This window comes from Macaca mulatta, chromosome 11 (genome assembly GCF_049350105.2).
Source record: "Macaca mulatta isolate MMU2019108-1 chromosome 11, T2T-MMU8v2.0, whole genome shotgun sequence".
NCBI classification, from domain to species: domain Eukaryota; kingdom Metazoa; phylum Chordata; class Mammalia; order Primates; family Cercopithecidae; genus Macaca; species Macaca mulatta.
Window position 1 is genome coordinate 63074303 of NC_133416.1, and position 25101 is coordinate 63099403.

At 48.3% G+C, this 25101-nt stretch overlaps 1 protein-coding gene across 18 annotated transcripts; it reads left to right on the forward strand.

Annotated features, from left to right (window-relative positions):
* The first annotated feature begins 3099 nt into the window (after positions 1 to 3099).
* Positions 3100 to 25023, forward strand: DGKA (diacylglycerol kinase alpha). Of its 18 annotated transcripts, none has more exons than XM_077954473.1 (25): positions 3100 to 3282; positions 8307 to 8451; positions 8537 to 8695; positions 8855 to 8928; positions 9246 to 9395; positions 9816 to 9890; positions 10348 to 10397; positions 10752 to 10826; positions 11023 to 11142; positions 11251 to 11365; positions 11919 to 12007; positions 12145 to 12264; positions 12452 to 12550; positions 12725 to 12808; positions 13080 to 13153; positions 13338 to 13412; positions 13823 to 13908; positions 13999 to 14088; positions 22624 to 22784; positions 23039 to 23103; positions 23342 to 23432; positions 23734 to 23932; positions 24040 to 24160; positions 24350 to 24410; positions 24685 to 25023. In XM_077954473.1, exons 8-25 carry the CDS (start codon positions 10776 to 10778, stop codon positions 24766 to 24768), a joined length of 1785 nt encoding a protein of 594 aa, XP_077810599.1. In that variant the 5' UTR covers positions 3100 to 3282; positions 8307 to 8451; positions 8537 to 8695; positions 8855 to 8928; positions 9246 to 9395; positions 9816 to 9890; positions 10348 to 10397; positions 10752 to 10775; the 3' UTR covers positions 24769 to 25023. The 18 variants fall into 18 exon arrangements, with proteins under 18 accessions (XP_077810599.1, XP_077810597.1, XP_028685424.1 ...); XM_077954471.1 differs by lacking the exon at positions 10348 to 10397 and adding an exon at positions 10475 to 10535; XM_028829591.2 differs by having other exon boundaries at positions 9246 to 9381; positions 10348 to 10535.
* Positions 25024 to 25101: the final 78 nt, after the last annotated feature.

Here is a 25101-nt window from a genome sequence, read left to right on the forward strand (position 1 = left end):
ACTCCATTTGTAGTCCTCCCCTGCCCCGTACCTCCCTATTCAGACGAACCCAAATGCTCTTTCCTCCGCCGCCCATTTCAGCAACTGTTGTTCCTTCAGGGCTAAGTTCTGTTAAACTTGTTTCCCCTACAGCCTGGGAGGGGCCCGACTGCAGGTTCTTCTCCTCAGGTGTCAACTCTGCCCTGCTCCACCCTTATATAGCTTTTTCCTTATCAATCCTTTTACCTTCCTCCATATGTCCCCACTTTGACTTAGTTTAATATCCAGCAGTACCCCTGGAACCAGGAAGGAGGGAGGAGGTAAATATTGGTGATTACCTCTTACACTAGGCAGCATGTCCCATTTAAAAAACAAAACTAAAGCCGGGCACGGTGGCTCAGGCCTGTAATCCCAGCACTTTGGGAGGCCAAGGCGGGTGGATCACGAGGTCAGGAGTTCAAGACCAACCTGGCCAAGACGGTGAACCCCCGTCTCTACTAAAAATACAAAATATTAGCCGGGCATGGTGGCGGGCGCCTGTAATCTCAGCTACTCGGGAGGCTGAGGCAGAGAATTTCTTGAACCCAGGAGGCGGAGGTTGCAGTGAGCCGAGATCGCGCCACTGCACTCCAGCCTGGAGGACAGAGTGAGACTCCGTCTAGGACCTTTATAAGACAAATTAGGCCTCAGAAGTTTTCTGGGGGCTGCAGCTTGCCTTCCTTCCCATCCTCCATCTCCTTGACTTCCACTAGAGGCCAATTCAGAATGTCTAGGGGTGGGGAGCGGGAGCTCATTTAAAAAGTATTTCCAGGCGGGGCGCGGTGGCTCATGCCTGTAATCCCAGCACTTTGGGAGGCCGAGGTGGGCGGATCACTGGAGGTCAGGAGTTCGAGACCAGCCATGGCCAAGATGGTGAAACCCCGTCTCTACTAAAAATACAAAAATTAGCTGGGTGTAGTGGTGCGTGCCTGTAATCCCAGCTTCTTGGGAGGCTGAGGCAGGAGAATCACTTGAACCCGGGAGGCGGAGGTTGCAGTGAGCCAAGATCATGCCACTGCACTCCAGCCTGTATGATAGAGCAAGACTCAGTCTCAAAATAAGTAAATAAAAAGTATTTGCATACAATACACAGTTATTGCAAGTGTTCTGACACTGTGGTCTTAAACCCTTGCTCTCCTTTCACCAATTGTGCTTCAGACCCTGCAGGGTCTAACATCTTGTCCTTAACCTTGTTACGATTAGACCATTAGACGAGAGAGTGTGGGAAGAAGCGTCTACAAACTAATGGGATACGTTGGTCTTGACTGAACTACCTTAGGAGTGGTCTCTGCAGCTTCCAGAGGCTGCTCAATAAACCCTTCTGCAGGAGGGAAACCTAAAGTGGCCCCTGTTCACTACCAACCCTAGGCCCCCTTCCCACCCCCAGACATCCTGCCTCAGCACTGGGGTTGACAGGAAGTGAAACTCAATTGTCTGCTTAGTAGACCTGCCTGGGACCCAACCCTGGGCCCCGGATGTGGCCCCCCACCCTGAGGAGGAACGGGGCAAAAAAGGCCGGGGAGAACAGGCTGTTGTTTTTTCCTTTCCCTTTGTTCATTGCGGTTTCTTTCTTTCTGATTTTTATGATGTGGTTGATAAAGAAATGAGCACCTGGAACTGTAGGCATTAAACGCCTCCTTAGATGTTTCTTGGCTTTTCTTCCCCCACCCACACCCCCCAGTAACTGACTTGGGGTATGATGGAGCATAGATCCTAAGGAAGACACAAAGAAGTCTAGAGTAAGACTGATTCCACCTTATTCCTTATTCGAGAGAGATAGCATTACAGCCCACTTTGAAGTACCAAAAACTATCTTAAAAGGAGTGTCTTCAACTTTATTTAGGAACATATCTAAAGACGATAGAGTGAGAAACACAGGTAATACGTAGGGTGGCATTACTTTACGCATTATTTGCAAGGCAAGCTGAGTGCCTTAGAGATTAATATCGTTCCAAGATTTCTAAATGAAAGATCCAGGGACAGAAAACTGATAGGCAGAGGTGTCAGGGGACCTATTCTTATATTGTATGTTTGTTTAAAGTAGCTCAGAGTGGAGAGGCTTTACACACATTGCACCACTCATTGGTATAGTCCCTAAACGGGACTATATTTTTGCTTGTATTGCAGAACTAAGTACAGGACTTGGTGTATAAAAGGCCTTCAGAAAAGTTTGTTTACTATGACTAAGGAGGTCATAGAGGAAGGAGAGATGAAGCTTTGCTAACAGTGAAGAGAATACTGTAAAGACAAAGGATGGGGAGTGTCAAGGGCCTTGTCTTCTTTTTTTTTTTTTTTTTTTTTTGAGACAGAGTTTCACTCGTGTTGCCCAGACTGGAGTGCAGTGGCATGATCTCAGCTCACCGCAACCTCCACCTCCCGGGTTGAAGTGATTCTCCTGCCTCAGCCTCCCAAGTAGCTGGGACTACAGGCACGTGCCACCACGCCCGGCTAATTTTTTGTATTTTTAGCAGAGACAGGTTTTCACCGTGTTAGCCAGGATTGTCTCGATCTCCTGACCTCATGATCCGCCTGCCTCAGCCTCCCAAAGTGCTGGGATTACAGGTGTGAGCCACTGCGCCCGGCTTTTGGCCCTTGTCTTTTTATGATTGGGGGTGAGAGGGTGAGACCTGGAGGGGCACAGGAGCAAGAGACCCTCTTCAACCTATGCCCGAAATCTCCAGTTTAGATACAACAACAATACTCCCAAACCCTATTACTCAGCAGCTATATTTCTGGCAAATGTGGAGGAGTCTGTTCCAACAAGCCTGTCTTGAAACAATCAAGAACTGCTTAGATACCCCTGTTTCCACTAGAGGGCCTCATGTATTAATTCCCTTTCCTCTCCAACTCCCACCAAAAATATGTCTATATCAGGTGTGTGTATGTATGCATCCACAATACCCACACATGCATATACCCTTCTAGTCAGAGGTCTCCCCTCCCCCTTCTTCCCACCCCCAGGTGTAAGAAGGAGATTCCAGGAACTTAAGGCTTTGTTACTCTGCCCCATTTTCAATGAAAGGTAGGAGGGAGTTAGACAGGGGTTAGGGCGGGGCCAGTAAGCAGGATGCCTGGGTCTCCAGTTCCTGCCAGTAAGTCCCTAGGCCTCCATCTCTCTCCCTTGCTGTACCACCTTCACCACCAGCCATGCGACCCCAAGAGCCTTAATGACTCTAGAAGAGACTCCAGGCAGGAGAAGCTGAAAGGACCTTTGACTCCCTACTTTTGGCCAGGGCCTTCTGTGCTACCTGCCAAGGCCAGCAGGTAAAGTGGGAGGATGAGGGTGTGGAGAAAGGGTGGATACAGACCAGAGTGCAAACCTCCACCCTAGAATTAAGGAGAGGACATAAGTCTTGACAGGAGGTGTTCTTAGACTGGAGAAAATAAGTCTAAAAGGGAGGAGAGGAATGTGGAGAAGGTGGGCAGATTGTCTCAAGCAGGGTGGAGCCCGGGACAGGAGAGAGGTGTTTGGTCAGGTTGTGGGGTCTGGGACTCTGGCCTTGCCCCCGTGGGATCTCCTGAGTGTGAAGTCAGTGGTGGATGGAAGGGAGTTGGACAGGGAAGTTCAGGATGGCAGCAATCAGAAGAGAGTGAGACTAGTTGGTTGGGTGCCCAGCTGCCGAGCTGTTCTGCTAGCGGCCCGCCCGGTATCTTGGCCTCCCAGGTTTGGGGTGAAGGGAGAGGCTGTGAGTGATTAGAAAGAGAAAATAGAAGCAGAGCTGCCGCCGGCGCGGGAAGAAGATGAGGAGCGCAGCAAATGGAGAAAATGTGTCCAAAGCCCAGGACATATTCAAGGGAGGGAGGAGCAGGTTATGGTGAACTGGAAACCTACAAACGGGCCTCTCCAACTTCGAAGTTCCCAGAGTTGGGGGCGCCGGGTGCGGGCGCGGCGGGCAGGCTGGGGTGGGGGGCGGGCAGCTGTGTCGTCAGGAGCGGGGCGGCCCCGCTGCGGCCGCGTCTGCCTGGCCCGTCCCCTCCAGCCCAGCTCGGGCTCCAGCTCCAGCGCCGGCGCTTCAGCTACGACCGCGAGCCCTCCCAAGCAAGGTAGAGACCCCGCGAGCCCCCCAGCGCCCCGCCCTCCCCCATTGGAACAGGACAGGTGTAGGGAGGGCCAGGACCCACGGGCTGCGTTCGTGGTGCTGGGTCGGGAAGGAGGAAGCGTGACAGCTGGAGCGGGTATCGAGAAGGGTCTGCGCTGGGACGCGGGGGTGCAGCGGGAGGGCTGGGCCAGAACCCGGGGGGTAACGTCTCCCAGGCCTTCCCTCCATCCCTCCAGCTCATTCGGAGGGATGGTGAAGCCTGGTTCCTGGGACCCGACTCTGAGGGAAGTGCTTTTCGGAACCTCCACACTGCCGCACGGGTGGAGAAGGGTTCTTGTTTGGCCTCCAGGTCTCCAACTTCCCACCCCCATCCTCCCCCCACCTGTCACTGGGAAGTTTCTGAAAATACCTGAGTCTGAATCTCACTTTTCACCTTTAGATAGGAGAAATAAGCCTTCCTGAGGAAGAAAGGCAAATATATTATTGGGCATCTCTTCAGCCTCAGCACAGACAAGCCCACATCCCCCAATCATGCCAGTATCGTAACTTCCTCCTGTACTACGCAATGACACCCTCTACACACACACACATGCACACACACACACAACCCCCTCAGCCAGGCAGCACTGCAGTCTTCAGTGTTTGTGGAGGCTTAATAAGTTTTGAGGCTTCAAGCAAATCATTCCCTCTTGGGGGCTACCTACTAGCAGCAGCGGTCCAGGAGAGGAGGAGGATACAGTCTATGATATGATTAAGGAATTCAGAAGTCCAGGTAATCAATCTTGGGCCCTCAAATTCGGAGCTCCTGCCCCCTGGGGCAGCCTCAATATTCTGGGGACATAGCTATTTCCTGAGTAATGGTCGACTTAAAAGACTTGGAATGTGAGCAATGAATGCTTAAGTGAAAAAAGGAAACTTTAAATATTAACACAGGCTTTGGAAATAATATTTATCTCTTGGTTAAAATTTTAGTATTTGATGTTTAAAATTAGATCCAGAGACCCATGAGCTCTAAGATTTAGTGGAATCTACTAAGGATAGGTGTCTAGAGTCTGTGCCCTTAAGAGAGTAATTCTCTCTCTATGCCTTAATTTCCTCCTCTGTAAAATACAAGAGTTGGTGACTCTAAGCTCTGTGGATGTTCTAAGATTCTCTGCCTCCAAGTCAACTTCTTTCTTTCTCACCCCAAGTGGGTAGGGGCGGGCAGGGAAACCAGAGGAGGGAAGGGAAGGGTGAGTCACAAATAGCTGGCAGGCTGGCAGCAGACCCCACCCTCCCAGCCCTGGCATTTGCCTAGACTAGCCCAGGTTATAGCCTCAGGGTTGGGAGGGACCTGGAGGAAAAAAGTGGACTTGTTCCAGGTCTTTAAGTTCCCAGGATCCCATAGTTTGCTGCCCTTCAGCTCCAGGGATAGCTAAATTTTCAGTAAGAGAGGTCAAGAGAACCACTGACAAGATCCCAGGAGCACTCATGTCGAAGATTCCAGCCCAGGGGTGTCCTTGAACGCTGAGAGTCTAGTTCTAGCTACCTCATCATCCTCCCAGAGGCAAAGTTCACGGTCCTGATACTACATGTTTGCACCTGACAGATATATTAATAACAAGGGGTAAGATGTACAACTGGGCTTCACTGATGCTGGAAGTCCCTGAAATTTATGCCTTCCTGGTTCAAAGACATCGGTTTTCCTAATCTCCAGAAATGTTTCTCTAGGTACTACCCTTGTGTAAGAATGATAATAGCTGATGATCATTGAGTTCCTATTCTGTGCCATGCTGTTTGCTAAGTACATTGCATATATCATCTTATTTAATGCCCACATTTCAACTGATTTCTGTAGGTGCCCACTTTACTAATGAGAAAACTGAGGCTCAGGGAGATGAAATGACCTCTCAAAGAGCTAGGATTCTGATCCTTGCCTGTCCAATTTGCAAGTCCATTCTCTTAACTTCTACTCTATACTACTTCTCCAGGTTTAAGACCTGTGGAGCTAGAAGGGAGCAAGAAAGAGTTAGATCATTGTAAAAAGAGAGGCAGAGAAGAAGCCTGTCCTCTCTCCTATGCACTGTAACTTGTTTGCTCCCTCCCTGTCACTTTCTCCCTCAGATTCCATTTCCTAGAACTTTGGAGTCATCTTAGAATTCCCAGAGGTAATCAGAGAGGCCAATTAAGCTATAGAGGCCCCATTAGGCATAAGACTATTAGTATTCATTAGATCTGTTGGCAGCAGAAGTTGGACTACAGTCATTGAAAAGTGCCAGATGGGTAGAGTCCTTTCTCTAGGATGTCAGTATCCCAGAACCTTCTTCTGAGTGTTCCCAGAGAGCTGCTGGAACAGGAATGGTGTGCTGCATAAAAGTAGGCAGCAGAGATGTCCCAAGGGTAGAGGCTGTAGAGAAGGTTCTTGCATCATCAGAAAGGAAAGGGGCTGGGCTGTTCTTGAACACCCAAACTGCTTCCCTAACCCAACAAGCCCTAAATTAGTGGGTGGAGATCAGGGTGTTTGATGGGGTAGTCAATGAGTGCTTTTCAGGATCATTCATTCATTCATTTAACAAATATTTATTTAGCACCTATTCTATGTACCACAAATTATCTCCTTTCCTCTGACTGTCAGGTGGACACTCTGGCATCCCATTCCCATGTAACCATATTTGGATTAATAGCCCCAAATTATGAATCCCCAGCTTTACACAATCACTTGTACAACCACTATTGAGCACCCACTACAAACTGGGAAGGGTGTCCCGCAGACAGAACAGTAAGTCTCATCACTCTGAGCGGGGGAGAGCTTGGCATGCCTGACGAACAGAAAGGAGTGCAGTTAAACCAGAGGGCCCGCTGTGAGGAGATAGTGGAACAAGTGGAGGGCAGAGTAACAAGCAGAGGCACTACCACATGGCCTTGGGCTGGAGCCTTGGATTTTCCATCTATCAACTGCCTTAGGAAATCCAAGCTTCTCTGAGCTCCAGTTTCCTCATCTGTAGAATGGTTATGCCAACAGTTTCCTATGTCTCAGGATTTGATTCTAATTGTTAATACAATAATAACTAGCATTTCTTGTAGGCCTTCTAAATGTCAGGCATTATACAAGCCACTTTTCATATATTGCTTTACTTAAGCCACACAACTGTGAAAAATGGGTTCTCATTCTCCCCATTTTACAGATATAACTTCTCCAAGTCACATAGTGGTATCAGAGCTAAGAATGGGACCCAAATATGACCAATCCTAGTTCTGTTCCAAAACCGTGCTGTGTTATATTCACGTAAGATATATTATTATCATTATTGAATCAAGGCAAGTCACTCACTGCACCTTGGTTCCTGGGTCCAGTAGCCAAAACTTAGGGCTCCCTAAGCACTGCTGACCTAGCGGAGTGGAAGGAAGTTCCCAGTAGTCGAGACACTAGCACTCGGCTCCACTGTCCCGGGACTGGGAAACACTAGATCTGTTGGCAGCAGAAGTTGGACTATAGTCATTGAAAACTGCCAGATGGGTGAGTCCTTTCTCTAGGATGTCAGTATCCCAGAACCCTCTTCTGAGGAAGAGACTCTGTGGATACCCAGAGTCTCTTCCCCTGCCTCTTCCCTACCCCGCGCCTAGGTCCCCATCCTTCCCTAGTGGAGCTCCGCGGAACGCAGTCCAGGCGGGGCCGGGTCTAGGGACCTTGCCAGAGCTGGTTCTATGTCGCGCGTCAGAAGCGCTAGAGGTCGTTGCGGGGCGTGGGTGGCTCGGGGAGTGGGTGGCTGAGCGGAGCTGGGGTCCCGGGCCAGAGGCGGAACAAAATGGGGTCATGGCCAGGAAGACGCGCTAACGCAGTAAGAGTCACCCAGAGGGCGGGAACTGCCGAGGACCCGAGACGGGAGAGAGCGCAGGCTGGGGAGAGTCTGCAGAGATTGACGATGGCGGGAGGAAACGCCGAAACAGACAAGGGACACACCCACAGAAACATATATAGACTGAGAAAGCCGGGTGCGGTTGGGAAGGTGAGGGTAGTCAGATGAATCAAGATAGGTTGGGGGAGAAGGAGAAGGATCCAGAAATGGAGAGACAAGATGAGTCAGAGAAACAGAGACAGAAGAGGCACAGGGAAGAGGGACACAGGGAAAGGAAGATATTTAGGGAGGGACTAGGAGAGAAGGAAAGAACAAAAATAATAGTGGGAGTAGAGACAGAATGAAACAGACAGAAGAAAAGACACCCAGACAGCTGGCTTTTCCCACTGTACAGTCTGTCACCTTTCCCCAGGCCTACCCTCTGAAGAGGTCCAAGCAACGGAAGTACTACTACGAAGCTGCCTTTGTGGCCATCCTTGAGAAAAACAGACAGATGGCCAAGGAGAGGGGCCTAATAAGCCCCAGTGATTTTGCCCAGCTGCAAAAATACATGGAATGTGAGTCTTCCTGTCAGGCCTTCAGTTCTAGAGACCCTGCCCCAGAGAATCCCTCCTCCCCCTCATTACACCTCCTGCCCTCCAGCTTCCTCAGTGGCTTTGAGCAGTGTGCTGCTTAGATGTGCCCATGACTGGGAACGGGAGGAGCGGGAGATGGGGAGATGCGCAAGGTCTCGGCTCTCTACCCACCTTCGCTGTACCTGGACTGCTTGCTCCAGCTCTCAGAGAAGAGGAGTAAAGAGTGGTACTGTTTTGGGGATCTGAAATATTTTTTCCTCTGTATTTCTTTGTTTCTTCTTGGAATTTCTTCATGTTATTTGACTCTTTTTTCCTGCTGGATTTCTCTGGCAGGAGAACTCAGCTGGACTAATAATGCTGTTCTCTTACTCTCTCCACACCCTAGACTCCACCAAAAAGGTCAGTGATGTCCTAAAGCTCTTCGAGGATGGTGAGATGGCTAAATATGTCCAAGGAGATGTGAGTGGCAGCGGGGAAATTCTCTCCTTGATCAACTCTTCCCATCTTTGTTTTTGATCCCCAATTTCCAGGAATTATTCTGGACCTGTCCCTCGCTGTCCCCTCTAGAGATACCCTAGTGTCCATTGTCACTCCGACTATTGCTTTAGGACAAAACAGGAGATTCTATTAACTCAGGACTTAATCAAAGAAACCATACTCCTGCCTCAGATGCTTCTCAGCTCTGCACTTATTATCCCTGTCCCCACTACTCCCAATTCTTCAGCCCCAGCTCCGACCTTGCAGACTCCCTGGGATAATGCTCACTCTCATTATAGGCCATTGGGTACGAGGGATTCCAGCAATTCCTGAAAATCTATCTGGAAGTGGATAATGTTCCCAGACACCTAAGCCTGGCACTGTTTCAATCCTTTAAGACTGATCACTGCTTAAATGAGGCAAATGTGACAAAAGGTATGGTCAAGCAGGTAGGACTGGGCTGAGCCTCTGGAAGAAAAATCAAACTTACGGATTTGGGGATGAGAATTGACTTGAGTCACATGTTGTGCAGGTTGGGGAAAATTGGTGGAGAATAGTCAGGCTGGTCTAGGAGCTAAGGGGAGGAAAGGTAAAGGGGAGAGGTAAGCTGAGGGCAGTGGCTCACACCTGTAGTCCCAGCACTTTGGGAGGCTGAGGTGGGAGGATTGCTTGAGGCCAGGAGTTCAAAGTGCAGTGAGCAGTAATCATGCCACTGCACTCCAGGCTCAGTGACAGAGCGAGACCCTGTCTCTTAAAAAAATTAGTAAATTTTTTTTTTTTTAAAAAAGGAAGAGGTGGAACAGACAAAGGATAAAACATGAGCCAAAGTGAAGGGAGCCCTGACTTCTGATCTGCTTTTTTGTAACCAGATGTGGTGTGTCTCAATGATGTTTCCTGCTACTTTTCCCTTCTGGAGGGTGGTCGGCCAGAAGACAAGTTAGAATGTGAGTTGCCCTTCTGGAGTGAGGTGGTGGGGCAGTGAAGGGAGAGAGAGGTGTTTCCCAGCCTCCTTTCCCTTATTCCTTCAGGATTCCTAAAGGCTGACAGGTCTAGACAAAGGTGGGGCCAGAGAATGAGCCCATTTCCTCTGTTCTTCCAGACTATTTATACCTAATACCCTTCACCATAGTCACCCCAGTACCCATGTCTTGTACATTCCCATGTAGGCAGCCTAGGATGTCCTTGGGATATGGATTGTGTATTGTCTCCCCTGACACATTCACTGAGGGGGATTCCATGCTTGTTTTCCCTTCCTTTTTGTCTCTTTCTCAGTCCCATCCCAGGCTCTAGGCTTCTCACCCAAAAGCTCTCTCCCTGTCTCTTTGTTTCCCCCATATTCTGGTATGAATTCTTTGAGTATCCCTCACAAACTGACCCTGGCCCCCCTAAAACACCCCACAGTCACCTTCAAGCTGTACGACACGGACAGAAATGGGATCCTGGACAGCTCAGTGAGTTGGGGACCCTGTATGCTGGGCAAGGGAATATGTGTTCATTTGTCTGCACCCTCCTGCCCCTACTTTTCCAGGGTCTTAAGAAACAGAAGAGGATGGGGGGAGAGGTTGAGTCCTGTAGGACTAAATTTGAAAGTAAGTCCCAAGCTCTTGACCCCTCAAAGAGAATGCTGGAGACATGAATTGGGTCTGCCTTACAAGCATACAAACACATTTATTTACTTGGCAGACGTACCTGAGAATGAGAGGTGTGAATCTGGTGTGGAACCCCGGAACACTGATTTCTGGAAAAGAATTTGGATGGTGATAGTAAGGGGGATATGACTGCGGCTCTTGCCTTTTTTGCTCCAGGAAGTGGACAAAATTATCCTACAGATGATGCGAGTGGCTGAATACCTGGATTGGGATGTGTCTGAGCTGAGGCCGGTAAGGCAGCTCTTCCTTCTTGTCCCTTCTTGTATCTTCTTCCCTAATGAGTCCTGCATCTGCCTTACCTCATCTCTGACAGGCAACCTGGTTCCCTTGGCTAAGATGACTGGGCTGGGTATCCTAAGAGGCAGTGGAGAGGTGTTGGGTCTGAAGACCCACTCACACTGAAAGTCCCTTTCCACTCTGTGCTCAGATCCTTCAGGAGATGATGAAAGAGATTGACTATGATGGTAGTGGCTCTGTCTCTCAAGCTGAGTGGGTCCGGGCTGGGGCCACCACTGTGCCACTGCTAGTGCTGCTGGGTCTGGAGATGGTGAGTGGAGAGACTTTGGAGGATGAGTAAGACAGCCTTGGGTTATGCTTGCCAGGATTGGTCCTGTAAGGGCTTTGACACTCCCTAGCATCTACTGTGCCTTCCTAGACTCTGAAGGACGATGGACAGCACATGTGGAGGCCTAAGAGGTTCCCCAGGCCAGTTTACTGCAATCTGTGCGAGTCAAGCATTGGTCTTGGCAAACAGGGGCTGAGCTGTAACCGTGAGTAATGGGACCTGGGAGGTAGGGGAAGAGGGTCAGCGCAGCTATCTGTGGAAGCTTGGCTGTCTGAACTTAGAAAGACCTAGGTTTGAATCCTGGGCTCTGCCACTGACTAGTTATGTGACCTTGGGAAAGCCACATCACTTCTTTAAGCCTTAGTTTCCTCAACTGAAAATGAGGTAATTGTGAGCATTAAAAAAGTTGGTGCAAGAAAAGTGCTTCAGATGGTGCATGCACATACTATAACATACAATAAAAAAAATATCTAGTATGATTACTATTGCTGTTAGACCTGAGCCTCCCAAGCATCATCCAGCTCAGTTCCTGCCTGGCATATGGATGGTGTGGGGCAGGTATGGGGTAGCAGCTGATCTTTTAGGAGGAAGAGTAAGGAAAAGGCATGGCTTTTGGAAGCGGGCACTTCACCCCAAACTTTTATTCTGGTACACCCTGAAGCAAGGGATCACATATCTGATCCTGCCTCACCCCCAGGTAAGAAGGAAATAGGGGGAGGGGCTCAGCTAAGCCTCCCAACTTCTTCCTTCTCCCTCAGTCTGTAAGTACACTGTTCACGACCAGTGTGCCATGAAAGCCCTGCCTTGTGAAGTCAGCACCTATGCCAAGTCTCGGAAGGACATTGGTGTGAGTGACCTCAAGCCCCTGCTCCCAACATCACCTCCATCCTGGCCCTGGCCCTCGGCCCATTGCTGCCCTCAGCTCCTCCCTCCCCTAGGTCCTGCTCAGACCCTCCCAGACAAGGGACTGCCTTTCTCCCCAAGGTCCAATCACATGTGTGGGTGCGAGGAGGCTGTGAGTCCGGGCGCTGCGACCGCTGTCAGAAAAAGATCCGGATCTACCACAGTCTAACCGGGCTGCATTGTGTATGGTGCCACCTAGAGGTCAGTTTGGGAGCCATCCCTCCTGGCTGCGTCTTAGGGCCCCGCAGAGCTGCCCCCTCCACGGGCCTCCCAGCCACACCTCCCTTACAGCCACAGTTGCCCCAGGGGCTCTTTCCAGCCCAGACTGCCAGGTTGAGAGGAGACAGGGTTCCCTTCGTGATCTCTCTGTGCCCACCTCGTCTTTCAGATCCACGATGACTGCCTGCAAGCGGTGGGCCATGAGTGTGACTGTGGGCTGCTCCGAGATCACATCCTGCCTCCATCTTCCATCTATCCTAGTGTCCTGGTGAGACCCTCCGCTGCAGTGGGGAAGGGACAGGAGTGCCTCCCCGATTTCCCACACTCACTGAGTGGCATTTAGAATAGAGAGCTCATACTTTTAGGATTCAAGTCAGACCCCTCTGTTTAGGGATTCGTGCACAATACAGCTTTCCTTCCCTCTGCTTTCTTCCCCTCCCAGGCCTCTGGACCGGATCGTAAAAATAGCAAAACAAGCCAGAAGACCATGGATGATTTAAATTTGAGCACCTCTGAGGCTCTGCGGGTACAGGGCTAAGAGTCTGGGGCTTCATGATGGGGGCCGATTTTTCACTGGATCCCTCATGGGTGGGAATGAAGTGGGAGTGCCTGGTGGGGGGCGGTTGATGCTCACTCTCCAGAAACTCCACCATGGTGGGGGAGGGAAGGAGAGGGAAACAGGAGGGAGGAGGAAAATATCTTGGTGGAATGCCAGCCCTCTGCCCCTGTCTCCAGGGCCCACCTTAACTCTGACAAAATCCTGCTTTCTTTATCCTTACTTTCTTCCCCCAATGCAGATTGACCCTGTTCCTAACACTCACCCACTTCTTGTCTTTGTCAATCCTAAGAGTGGCGGGAAGCAGGGGCAGAGGTGAGGAGAGATATATTGGGCCTTCTAAGATGAGAGGGAGGGCCTGCCTGCAGCACTTGGAAGGTGGAAGGGGATGTGTGTGTCTGGAGGGGCATACCTTGAGGAACACATCAAGAGGGTGAGGTTCAGAAGATCACCCCCTACCCCCGCGCCTGCCATGAGCTTTTCTTTTTCCCACACACAGGGTGCTCTGGAAGTTCCAGTATATATTAAACCCTCGACAGGTGTTCAACCTCCTGAAGGATGGTCCTGAGATAGGGTGAGCACAGGTTAGGGGCTGTATCACAGTGTTTTCGTTGGTCTGTGTATCTGTATATGTTAGGAGAGTGCAGGAAAGAGCGCAGTTGGGAGAGGAGGGCTAGAGATCCCCAAGAGGCCAGAATTCGGAATGTTTCCTTCCCTAGGATCACTGGGTATCCCATCCTCCGAGCTCTCTGGCCCATCTCTGTACTGCTCTCCAAGAATGAAGATACCAATTTTTCCCTAACCACTGAGGAGTGGCTATAACTTTCCCCATTGTTCTTTTCTCTGACCTTCATAGAAACTCAAGTCTTTTGACAAAAAGGAGGAGGGTCCTAAGGAATGAGAGACAAGAAGCAATGTGCCTGCCCAGGAGTTGGGTAACCTCAGTCCTGTTATCCTTCATCTTCTCTCTCCCCTTTGTCTCAGGCTCCGATTGTTCAAGGATGTTCCTGATGGCCGGATTTTGGTGTGTGGTGGAGATGGCACAGTAGGCTGGATTCTAGAGACCATTGGTCAGTGCAGGGAGGGGCTCTAGGAAGAGACTGGAGTCGTAGTCTTGCAGAGCTAACTCACTCCATCCTTCTCTTCACCTGCCTCCGCAGACAAAGCTAACTTGCCGGTTTTGCCTCCTGTTGCTGTGTTGCCCCTGGGTACTGGAAATGATCTGGCTCGATGCCTAAGATGGGGAGGAGGTAAGTGGTTAGAAATTGTTTTGCTGTAGGATGTGGGGAGTTGTGTAGGATGGGAAAGGCACTTGGAGAAGAAACTAGGCATCTGGTATAGAAAGAGGATTGGGGAAGAAGAGGGGCACAGACAGGTGGTTACAAAAGTGGAATGTCCAAAAAGAAGACAGCTTTGGAAGAAGCAGGGACCACAATCTGAACCTAGAAGGGTCAAGGGTGATAGTCCCCTTTCCTGTAAATATTTTTATGTTTCTCCCAACCAACTCTTATGGCTCAGAGAATCAAGGAATATGGGGGTGGGGAACAATGTGAGAATAAGGAAGGTTGTATCAGCTAAGCCAGATGCTGACTGATGGAGCTAGCAGGGAGCTTGGTCATGTCTCATTCACTCATTCAAACAATTAATCAGGTAGTCATTAATTAATTCACTATGACTTTTTTCCGAGTATTGCAATAGTCTCCTAACTGCTCTCCCCTTTCTAATCTCTTGTGCCTTTCAAACAGAAAGAGTTTGAGGGATAGCATTGGTAGATAAAGAGGTCAGTGTAGGGCAGATTGTGTTTGAGGAATCTTGGAGTTGAGGTTATTGGGTTCAGAGTCCAGCTCTAAGATCTTGCTGGAGATCTTATGGAATAGAGATCTGCTAAGGGCAGCGGAAGGCATTCTAGATGGAGGAAGTAGTGTAAGGCCAGAGGAGCCACCAAACAACATGGTGGTGCATTGGGGGAACTGTAAGTCATTCATCATGATTGGGACATAGGGTGCAAGGTGGAAAACGTGGAGAGGGAAGACTAGTTGAGCAGAGTCCAGATTATGGAGGGTTATGAATACTGTGCCGGGGAGTTTTAAATTTTATCCTGCCAGAGATTGCAAGCTGACAGCCCACAGTAATTATTTTGTGTTGTTTTGTATTGGTTGCCTTGCAGTGTTTTCAATTTCTTTGTACTTGATTATTTCTAAGTGGGACATGTATTCTTCAGTTTGTCACAATCCCGTTGGCTCCCTGCTAGTCCCTTATTCACTTTACCTTTCTTTTTTTTTTTTTTTTTTTTTTCCTTAAGATGGAGTCTCGCTCTGTTGCCCAGGCTGGAGTGCAGTGGTGCCACCTCAGCTCACTGCATGCAACCTCTGCCTCCCAGGTTCAAGTGATTCTCCTGTCTCAGCCTCCCGAGTAGCTGGGATTACAGGTGTGCACCATCATGCCCAGCTAATTTTTGTATTTTTTAGTAGAGACGAGGTTTCACCATGTTGGCCAGGCTGGTCTCAAACTCCTGACCTCAAGTGATCCGCCCACCTAGGCCTCCCAAAGTGTTGGCATTACAGGCATGAGCCACCACGCCCAACCCACTTTACCATTCATGTCACTCAGGTATTTGAGTGTGCAATCCTTGCACTATGGGCGAACTCTTTTTTTTCTTTTCTTTTTTTTTTTAACCCAATCAAACAAGCAGCAGTCAGAGGGAACTCGATGTCAAGTAAAAGATGTAACTAAAAGAAAAATTAGGAAGAAAGATCTCTGAGCGCTTATTATAATTTAAGTTTTATATGTAGACATATAACCAATTCTTTGACCAATTTTCAGATCCTCAACATCTGACTTTTTCATTTATAATATTAGACATTTTGAAATTACATGTTTTATGTCTTCCCTGTATTCTGCAAACAAGAATCAAGTTAGCATAACCAAGCAAACAAGTTAGCAGAAAACATTGCAGTTTTCTCGTAACTCAACCTGAATCAGGACAATAAGGACATAAATATAGCACTAATGAAAATGTATGTTGGGCTGGGCACAGTGGTTCCTTCCTGTAATCCCAACACTTTAGGAGGCTGAGATCAGAGGATCACTTTAAGCCAGGAGCTGGAGACCAGCCTGGACAACAAAGTGAGACCAAGTCTCTACAAAATATTTTTTAAAAAATTAACTGGGCATGGTGGCACATGCCTGTAGTCCCAACAACTCAGGAGGTAGAGACTGGAGGATTCCTTGAGCACAGGAGTTTCAGGTTGCAATGAGCTATGATTGGGCCACTGCACTCAATCCTGAGTGACACAGTAAGAACCCATCTCTAAAAATAAGCAAACACACAAATAAATAGCCAGGCATGGTGGTGCATGCCTATAGTCCCAGCTGAGGTTGAGGTGGGAGGATTGCTTCAGCTGAAAAGATCAAGGTTGTAGTGAGCCATGATTGCACCACTGCACTCCAGCCTGGGCAACAGTGTGAGACTTTAAATTTAAAAATAAGAAGGAAAACATGTTGACACTGAAAAAATCATGAGGTTTGAAGAGAGGGGATTGAAAACAGTATCACTATGGGAGCTCTGTGGAAGATGGATTGTAGGAAGGAGACTCTGTGGAAGATGGATTGTAGGAAATTACCTGTTTTGCAGTAGTCCAGACAAGAGATGATGAACACAGAAGCCAAGGCAGCAGCAGTGGAGTTAATGAGGTAGAAGCCACAGCTCTGGATAACTGACAGGTTGTGGAGGAGGAGGTAGAGACAAGTCTAGGACATTTCCTAGGTTTGTGGACTCAGCAGATGGGGGTGGCATTTATTTATTCATTTATTCATTTATTTGTTTATTTATTTTGAGACAGAGTCTTGCTCTCTTGCCTAGACTGGAGTGCAGTGGCACAATCTCAGCTCACTGCAACCTCCACCTCCCAGGTTCCGACGATTCTCCTGCCTCAGCCTCCTGAGTAGCTGGGATTACAGGCGTCCACCACCACATCCAGCTAATTTTTGTATTTTAAGTGGAGATGAGATTTCACCATGCTGGCCAGGCTGGTCTCGAACTTCTGACCTCAGGTGATCCACCTGCCTCTGACTCCCAAAGTGCTGGGATTATATGCATAAGCCACCGCACCCAGCCTCGGGGTGGATTTATTAAGATAGGAAATACAGGAGGAAGATCAGTTTAAGGAAGAAAAATTCAGTTTGGGGCAGGTGGAGATGTTATGGTGGGTGGTTAGAAATACGTATCAGGAATTTAGGAGAGAAGTCAAATATTTTAGGAGATACGTGTTTAAGAGTCCTCTGCGCCTAGGTGGTAATTGACATTCTGAGAGTAGCTGCGATTACCCAGGCAAATAGGTAAGAGAAGGTGAACAAGGACAGCAAGATCCTGGTAAACACCCTATTTAACAGTTGAGCAGAGGAAGAGGAGTTATTAAAGGAGTCTGCATTAGTGTCCCATTGCTGCTGTCACCAATTACCACAAACAGCAGCTTAAAGCAACACAAATTTATTATCTTACAGTTCTGGATGACAGAAGTCCAAAATGGGTCTCACTAGGCTAAAATCAAGGTGTTAGCAGAGCTGAGTTCTTTTCTAGAGGCTCTAGGGAAGAATCCTTTGCTTTTTCTAGTTTCAACAAGCTATCTGCATTCCTCGGCTCAAGGTCCCCCTTCCAACCAGTGAGTGGTCTTATCACTCCAACCCCTGCTTCCATGGTCACATCTCCTTTTACAACTCTTTTCTCCTGCCTTCCTCTTTCACTTATAAGGACCCCTGTGATTATGCTGGTACCACCCGGACAATCCAGTATGATCTCCCATCTGAAAATCCTCGTTTCTTTGTTTGTTTGTTTGTTTGTTTGTTTGTTTGTTTTTAGACAGAGTCTACCTCTGTTGCCCAGGCTGGAGTGCAGTGGCACAATCTTGGCTCATTGCAACCTTGGCCTCCCTGGTTCAAGCGATTCTCATGTCTCAGCCTCCCAGGTAGCTGGGATTACAAGCCTGTGCCAACACGCCTGCTAATTTTTGTATTTTTAGTAGAGACAGGTTTTACTGTGTTGCCCATGCTGGTCTCGAACTCCTAACCTCAAGTGAACTGCCTGCCTCAGCCTCCCACAGCCTCCCAAAGTGCTGGGATTACAGGTGTGAGCCACTGCGCCTGGCCTATGGAGACATTTTTAAAACCTTTTTTCTCCCCTGACTACAATTATAATACACGCTGGTGGTAAAAAAAAAATAGCTCAAACATTTCATATATATGTGCCAAGAAAGTGAAAGCTCCCTATAATCTATGCCCTACAGTTTTGGGGGCTGTTCCTCCATGTTTTACTTCCTAGACACAAACTAACATATATTTAAACAATGAGATCATTTTATAGATGTTTTTCTTCTTTTTCTAACTTAACAGTTCATATTAGTTATCATTATATTTCTATACAGTCAGGTTTGCTTCATCCATTTTAGGACTGAATAGTGTTCCATTGTGTGAATGTGTAATCATTTATAAACAGTTCCCTATTGGTAGCATTCAGTTTTTTAATCTTACAAACCATGGTGCAGTGAACACTCATACATCTATCTCTGCGCACAGATATGAACATTTCTCTAGGAGAGATTTCTAGAAGTAGAATTGCTGACTTGGAGAATATGAACATTTTTATTTTATTTTATTTATTTTTTTGAGACAGAGTTCCACTCTCGTTGCCCAGGCTGGAGTGCAATAACACAATCTTGGCTCACTGCAACCTCTACCTCCTGGTTCAAGCGATTCTTGTGCCTCAGCCTCCCCAGTAGCTGGGACTAAAGGCATGCGCCACCATACCTGGCTAATTTTTTGTATTTTCAGTGGAGATGAGGTTTCACCATGTTGGTCAGGCTGATCTCGAACTTTGACCTCAGGTGATCCTCCTGCTTTGGCCTCCCAAAGTCCTGGGATTACAAGTGTGAGCCACCACACCCAGCCAAAAATAAATAAATAAATATATATATATATATATATATATATATATTTTTTTTTTTTTTTTTTTTTTTTTAAGGCAGAGTCTCGCTCTGTTGCCCAGGCTGGAGTGCAGTGGCACGATCTCGGCTCACTACAAGCTCTGCCTCCCGGGTTCACACCATTCTCCTGCCTCAGCCTCCCGAGTAACCGGGACTACAGGCGCCAGCCGCCATGCCCGGCTAATTCTTTTGTATTTTTAGTAGAGATGACATTTCACCATCTTGGCCAGGCTGATCTTGAAGTCCTGACCTCATGATCCACCCGCCTCGGCCTCCCAAAGTGCTGGGATTACAGGCGTGAGCCACCGCGTCTGGCCTGAAAATAACTATTAATAGTAAAATGTTCATGCCGGACGTGGTGGCTCACGCCTGTAATCCCAGCACTTTGGGAGGCCAAGGTGGGTGGATCATGAGGTCAGGACTTCAAGACCAGCCTGGCCAAGATGGTGAAACATCATCTCTACTAAAAATACAAAAATTAGCTGGGTGTGGTGGCAGGCACCTGTAATCCCAGCTACTCAGGAGGCTGAGGCAGGAGAAACATAGAGGTTGCAATGAGCTGAGATCATGCCGCTGCACTCCAGCCTTGGTGACAAACCTAGACTCCATCTTGGGAAAAAAACAACAATGGTATTTTCTTTTTAAAAAACTATTCAAATAGCCGAACATAGTGGCTCACACCTGTAATCCCAGCACTTTGGGAGGCCAAGGCTGGAGGATCACTTGAGCCCAGGAGTTTCAGACCATCCTGGGCTCCATAGTGAGACCTCATCTTTATGAAAAATAAAATAATTAGCCAGGCATGGTGGCACAAGCTTGTGGTTCCATATACTCAGGAGGCTGAGGCAGGAGGATAGTTTGAGCCTGGCAGGTTGAGGCTGCAGTGAGCCAGTGCACTCCAGCTTGGGCAAGAGAGCAAGATCCCGTCTCAGAAAAAAAAAAAAATTACACAAATAGGCTGGGCGAGGTGGCTCACGCCTGTAATCCCAGCACTTTGAGAGGCCGAGGTGGGCGGGTCACGAGGTCAGGAGATCAAGACCATCCTGGCTAACATGGTGAAACCCCGTCTCTACTAAAAATACAAAAAATTAGTCAGGTATGGTGGCACACGCCTGCAATCCCAGCTACTTGGGAGGCTGAGCAGGAGCATAGCTTGAATCAGAGAGGCGGAGGTTGCAGTGAGCCGAGATCATGCCACTGCACTCCAGCCTGGGCAACAGAGCTGGACTCTATCTCAAAAAAAAAAACTGACATAAATAATCAGTATGTTGTCACCATAAAGATTTAAAGACTCCCCACAAAATTCCATGTACCTCCTCAGAGATAAACACTGTTTCCTATTTACACTCATTTTTCTGTTTTTACATGCATGCGCACACACACACACACACGTATGCATAAACACACAACTTTTTTTTTTTTTTTTTTTTTGAGACGGAGTCTTACTCTGTCACCCAGGCTGGAGTACAGTGGCGCAATCTCAGCTCACTGCAATGTCTGCCTCCCAGGTTCAAGCGATTCTCCCTGCCTCAGCCTCCTGAGTAGCTGGGATTACAGGCGCCCAACACCATGCCCAGCTAATTTTTGTATTTTTAATAGAGACAGGGTTTCACCATGTTGGCCAGGCTGATCTCGAACTCCTGACCTTAGGTGATCTGCCCACCTCGGCCTCCCAAATTGCTGGGATTACAGGCGTGAGCCATTGCACCCAGCAAATATTATGTTTTGATAAAATCCAATAACATTTTGATAAAAATTGCCAAAATGCTTTCCAAAAATGAGTTATCAAGTCATGCCGTAGCTAACAGCAAATGAGAATGCCAATTTATTCATAAACTCATTAGCACTTGGTTTTCTGAATCTCCTTATACTTTGCCAACCTGATAGGCAACAAAAGTTAGCTAATTGTTTTAATTATGGTTCTTGAAATTGTTAGTAATACTGAGCACCTTTCCTATGCATATTGGCCATTTGTATTTTTTCTTCTATTATAGACTTGTTTGTATTATTTGCCCATTTTTCCTTTTTTGTTTTTTGTTTCTTTCTTTGTTTTGAGATAGTCTTGCTCTGCTGCCCATGCTGGAGTACAGTGGTGAGATCACAGCTCACCACAACCTCAAACTCCTAGGCTTATGCAATCCTCCCACCTCAGAGTAGCCAGGACTGCAGTCACATGCCACCACACCTGGCTAATTTTTTTTTTTGAGAGAGTTTCACTCTTGTTGCCGAGGCTGGAGTGCAGTGGCGTGATCTCGGCTCACTGCAACCTCCGCCTCCTGGGTTCAAGCGATTCTCCTGCCTCAGCCTCCCAAGTAGCTGGGATTACAGGTGTCTGCCACCACGCCTTGCTAATTTTTTGTATTTTTAGTAGAGTTGGGGTTTCACCATGTTGGCCAGGCTGGTCTGAAACTCCTGACCTCGTGATCTGCCTGCCTCAGCCTCCCAAAATGCCGGGATTACAGGCGTGAGTCATCACGCCCAGCCTACATCTAGCTAATTTTTTTTTTTTTTGAGACAAAGTCTCGTTCTGTCACCCAGGCTGGGGTGCAGTGGCACGATCTCGGCTCACTGCAAGCTCTGCCTCCTGGGTTCACGCCGTTCTCCTGCCTCAACCTCCTGAGTAGCTGGGACTACAGGTACTTGCCATCACACCTGGCTAATTTTTTGTATTTTTAGTAGAGATAAAATTTCATCATGTTAGCCAGGATGGTCTTGATCTCCTGACCTCGTGATCCGCCCGCCTCAGCCTCCCAAAGTGCTGGGATTACAGGTGTGAGCCACCAACACCTGGCTAATTTTTATATTTTTTGTAGAGATGAGGTTTTCCCATGTTGTCCAGGATGGTCTCGAACTCCTGGCCTCAAGTGATCACCTGCCTCAGCCTCCCAAAGTGCTGGGGCTACAGGAGTGAGCCACTGCGCCTGGCCTTGTTTGTTTTCTGAGATGGGGGTCTCACTATGTTGACCAGGCTGGTCTCGAACTCCTGGGTTCGAGCAATCCTCCTGCCATGTAGCTGGGATTATAGGCACTACCATGTCCATCTAGTTTTAAATTTTAACATAATTATATTTATCTATCTTTTTCTTTTGGGCTTCTAGTGTTGTGTCCATTCAAAGATTATAAAAACATTTACTAATGTTTTCTTCTAGTACAAATTCTGGCCGGGCGCAGGTAGCCTATAATCCCAGCACTTTGGGAGGTTTGGGGTATGGATGGTCACGTCGTGCAGGTAGCGAGCATAGAACCCAGTAGGTAGTTTTTCATTCTGCTCCTCCCTTTCCCCAGCACCATTTATTGAATAATCTATCTTTTCCCCATTTATTTGAAATGACATCACATACTAAATTTCCATATATACTTGAGTCTATTTGGGGGCTCTCTATTCTTTACTATTGAACCTTTTATTCCATTCACTCTGCCTGTATAACACCGTTTACACATGGTTGCTTTATACTGTGGTCTGTCTGAATGGGGAGTGAAAGCATCAGGGGTCGAGTGTGAGAGAGGATTATCCCTATTTGTCACCCATCTTTTTCAGCATTCCCCTAGCTATTCTCTCCAACCTTCCAGATGACTGTTGGTGCCATCTTTGCATATCCACACACATTGGAAACATTCACCCTCCACACAGTATAGAGGAAAGGTCCATAGAAGCTGTGACCATGCACTCTGCCCTGTCACTGGCTAGGGCTGGGAGGCTCTGCAGAAACAGGGCAGAAGGCCCCTGGGAATTTGTGGAGCTGGGAGCTGAGAAGAGGCCTCTCTGGGACCCAGAGCTCAGTGCTAACCTATCTTCTCCACTCCTAGGATATGAAGGACAGAATCTGGCAAAGATCCTCAAGGATTTAGAGACGAGTAAAGTGGTACATATGGATCGATGGTCCGTGGAGGTGATACCTCAACAAACTGAAGAAAAGAGTGACCCCGTCCCCTTTCAAATCATCAATAACTACTTCTCCATTGGTGTGGTCAGTGGAATGGGGCTTGGGGAGAAGGAAGAAAGCGGGGGCCAAGCAGTCAGAGGCTGGAGGAGAACAGAAAGGGAGGGGGGAGGTTAAGTGACCTGTGACACAGGGAAATCGGGAGTGCAGTACAGTGGTGTGAGTTGCAAGAGAAGATCTTGGAACACGCTATGGGGAGCAACATGGGGACTTGGGAGAGAGGGGAGACGGGGAGGGAGATAGCGAGCTCTGTACTGACCTTCATGTCCTGAACTCTCCAGGATGCCTCTATTGCTCATCGATTCCACATCATGCGAGAGAAATATCCTGAGAAGTTCAACAGCAGGTGAGGGAAAGGAGAGGGGGGTGTGGGCATACAGTGTCAGGAGCCAGGTTGTGACCAAGTTTGACTCAGATTGCTTAGAAGAGCAGTGGCACCTCTAGGAAATCCCCTAACCAAAGCTACCCTTGTTCCCCATGGGACTAAAGTTAGGAGGTTGATGCCCTTCCCTGTCACTTACCACCCCCACCAGCACTGTGTAATCTGTCCCTCCCTACTGGGCCTTGTGTTGGGGCTGACACAGAATGAAGAACAAGCTATGGTACTTCGAATTTGCCACATCTGAATCCATCTTCTCAACATGCAAAAAGCTGGAGGAGTCTTTGACAGTTGAGGTGTGTGTAATAAGATTCAACCCTACATCCTTTTCAGCTTCTTAATAGCCAAGTTTCTCCCTCCATGGCACCCTTAGGAACTTCCCATATTCTTGAACCTATACTTCTTTGACCTGCCAGCTCTCCTACTCCAATTCTCCAAGTCCTCAAGATACACTAGTCCCAATTTTCATCCCTTGCACATCTCCAAATCCTGCCTCCCCCAGTTTGTCATCTGGTGGAGGGAGTGATCACATCTATGATTATGCCATGAGGTGAGGATCTGTACCCTCCCTAACTGGGACTGTGCCCCTCCCCTCAGATATGTGGGAAACCGCTGGATCTGAGCAACCTGTCCCTAGAAGGCATCGCAGTGCTAAACATCCCTAGCATGCATGGTGGCTCCAACCTCTGGGGTGATACCAGGAAACCCCATGGGGATATCTATGGGATCAACCAGGCCTTAGGTGCTACAGCTAAAGTCATCACCGACCCTGATATCCTGAAAACCTGTGTACCAGGTGAGAGGAGCAGCCTTGGGAGCTGAGTGGGCAGGACCAAGGGAAAGTGTGACTCCCTATGGGGATACTCTATTTGTGTAAAACTTAACTCCCTACTTCCTCCCCAGACCTAAGTGACAAGAGACTGGAAGTAGTCGGGCTGGAGGGTGCAATTGAGATGGGCCAAATCTATACCAAGCTCAAGAATGCGGGACGTCGGCTGGCCAAGTGCTCTGAGATCACCTTCCAGTAAGGAAGACTCCACCAGGGTCCCTGAGGGAAGGTGTGGGGCTGGGGCAGCAGAAGGGTCATGGGAATGGTGGGGAGGAACTTTACTAGATCTCCCTCAGTGACAGAAGGTCTCAAAGTCAACCTGAGAAGCAGAGTTTTGGTATTCAATTAGTAAGGAAATCACCAATGTTCCTTGGTCTCCCATAGCACCACAAAAACCCTTCCCATGCAAATTGATGGAGAACCCTGGATGCAGACGCCCTGTACAGTGAGTATTGACGATCCCAGCCAAAAACTAAACCCTTGGACTCCATGGATCCTAAATCCCCATTCCACAGCTTCTTTACACCCTTCTAATGCCTGAACTTCCCCTGCACATCATTCATTCTAAACCTTGATTTCTCAGCCCCTGGTTTCCCTATTGTGGCCTCTCTAGGAACCTAGAAACCCACCCCAAACCCCACAGATTTCCCTCCAAATCTCTGAAGCCACAGCCCCAAAGCATCAGGTCCTGCCTCTGAATGTGCTCCCTTCCCTTCCAGATCAAGATCACCCACAAGAACCAGATGCCCATGCTCATGGGCCCACCCCCCCGCTCTACCAATTTCTTTGGCTTCTTGAGCTAAAGGGGACACCCTTGGCCTCCAAGCCAGCCGTGAACCCACCTCCCTATTCCTGGACTCTACTCCCGAGGCTCTGTACATTGCTGCCACACGCTCCTGCCAGCTTGGGGGAGTGTTCCTTCACCCTTACAGTATTTATTATCCTGCACCACCTCACTGTTCCCCCTGCGCACACACATACACACACCCCAAAACACATACATTGAAAGTGCCTCATCTGAATAAAATGACTTGTGTTTCCCCTTTGGGATCTGCTAAGTAAGTGGTACACATCCTTCTTTTATACCTTCACTCCTTAAATGACATAGATTCTCCCAAGAAGCGACCAAAAAACCA

Coding starts and splice junctions, on each gene's coding strand:
- DGKA (XM_028829591.2), top strand. CDS start 8,388: ATGGCCAAGGAGAGGGGCCTAATAAGCCCCAGTGATTTTGCCCAGCTG. Junction 10,536..10,751: donor CTGTAGGACTAAATTTGAAA/GTAAGTCCCAAG, acceptor TTTTTGCTCCAG/GAAGTGGACAAAATTATCCT. Junction 12,008..12,144: donor AGTCTCGGAAGGACATTGGT/GTGAGTGACCTC, acceptor TTTCTCCCCAAG/GTCCAATCACATGTGTGGGT.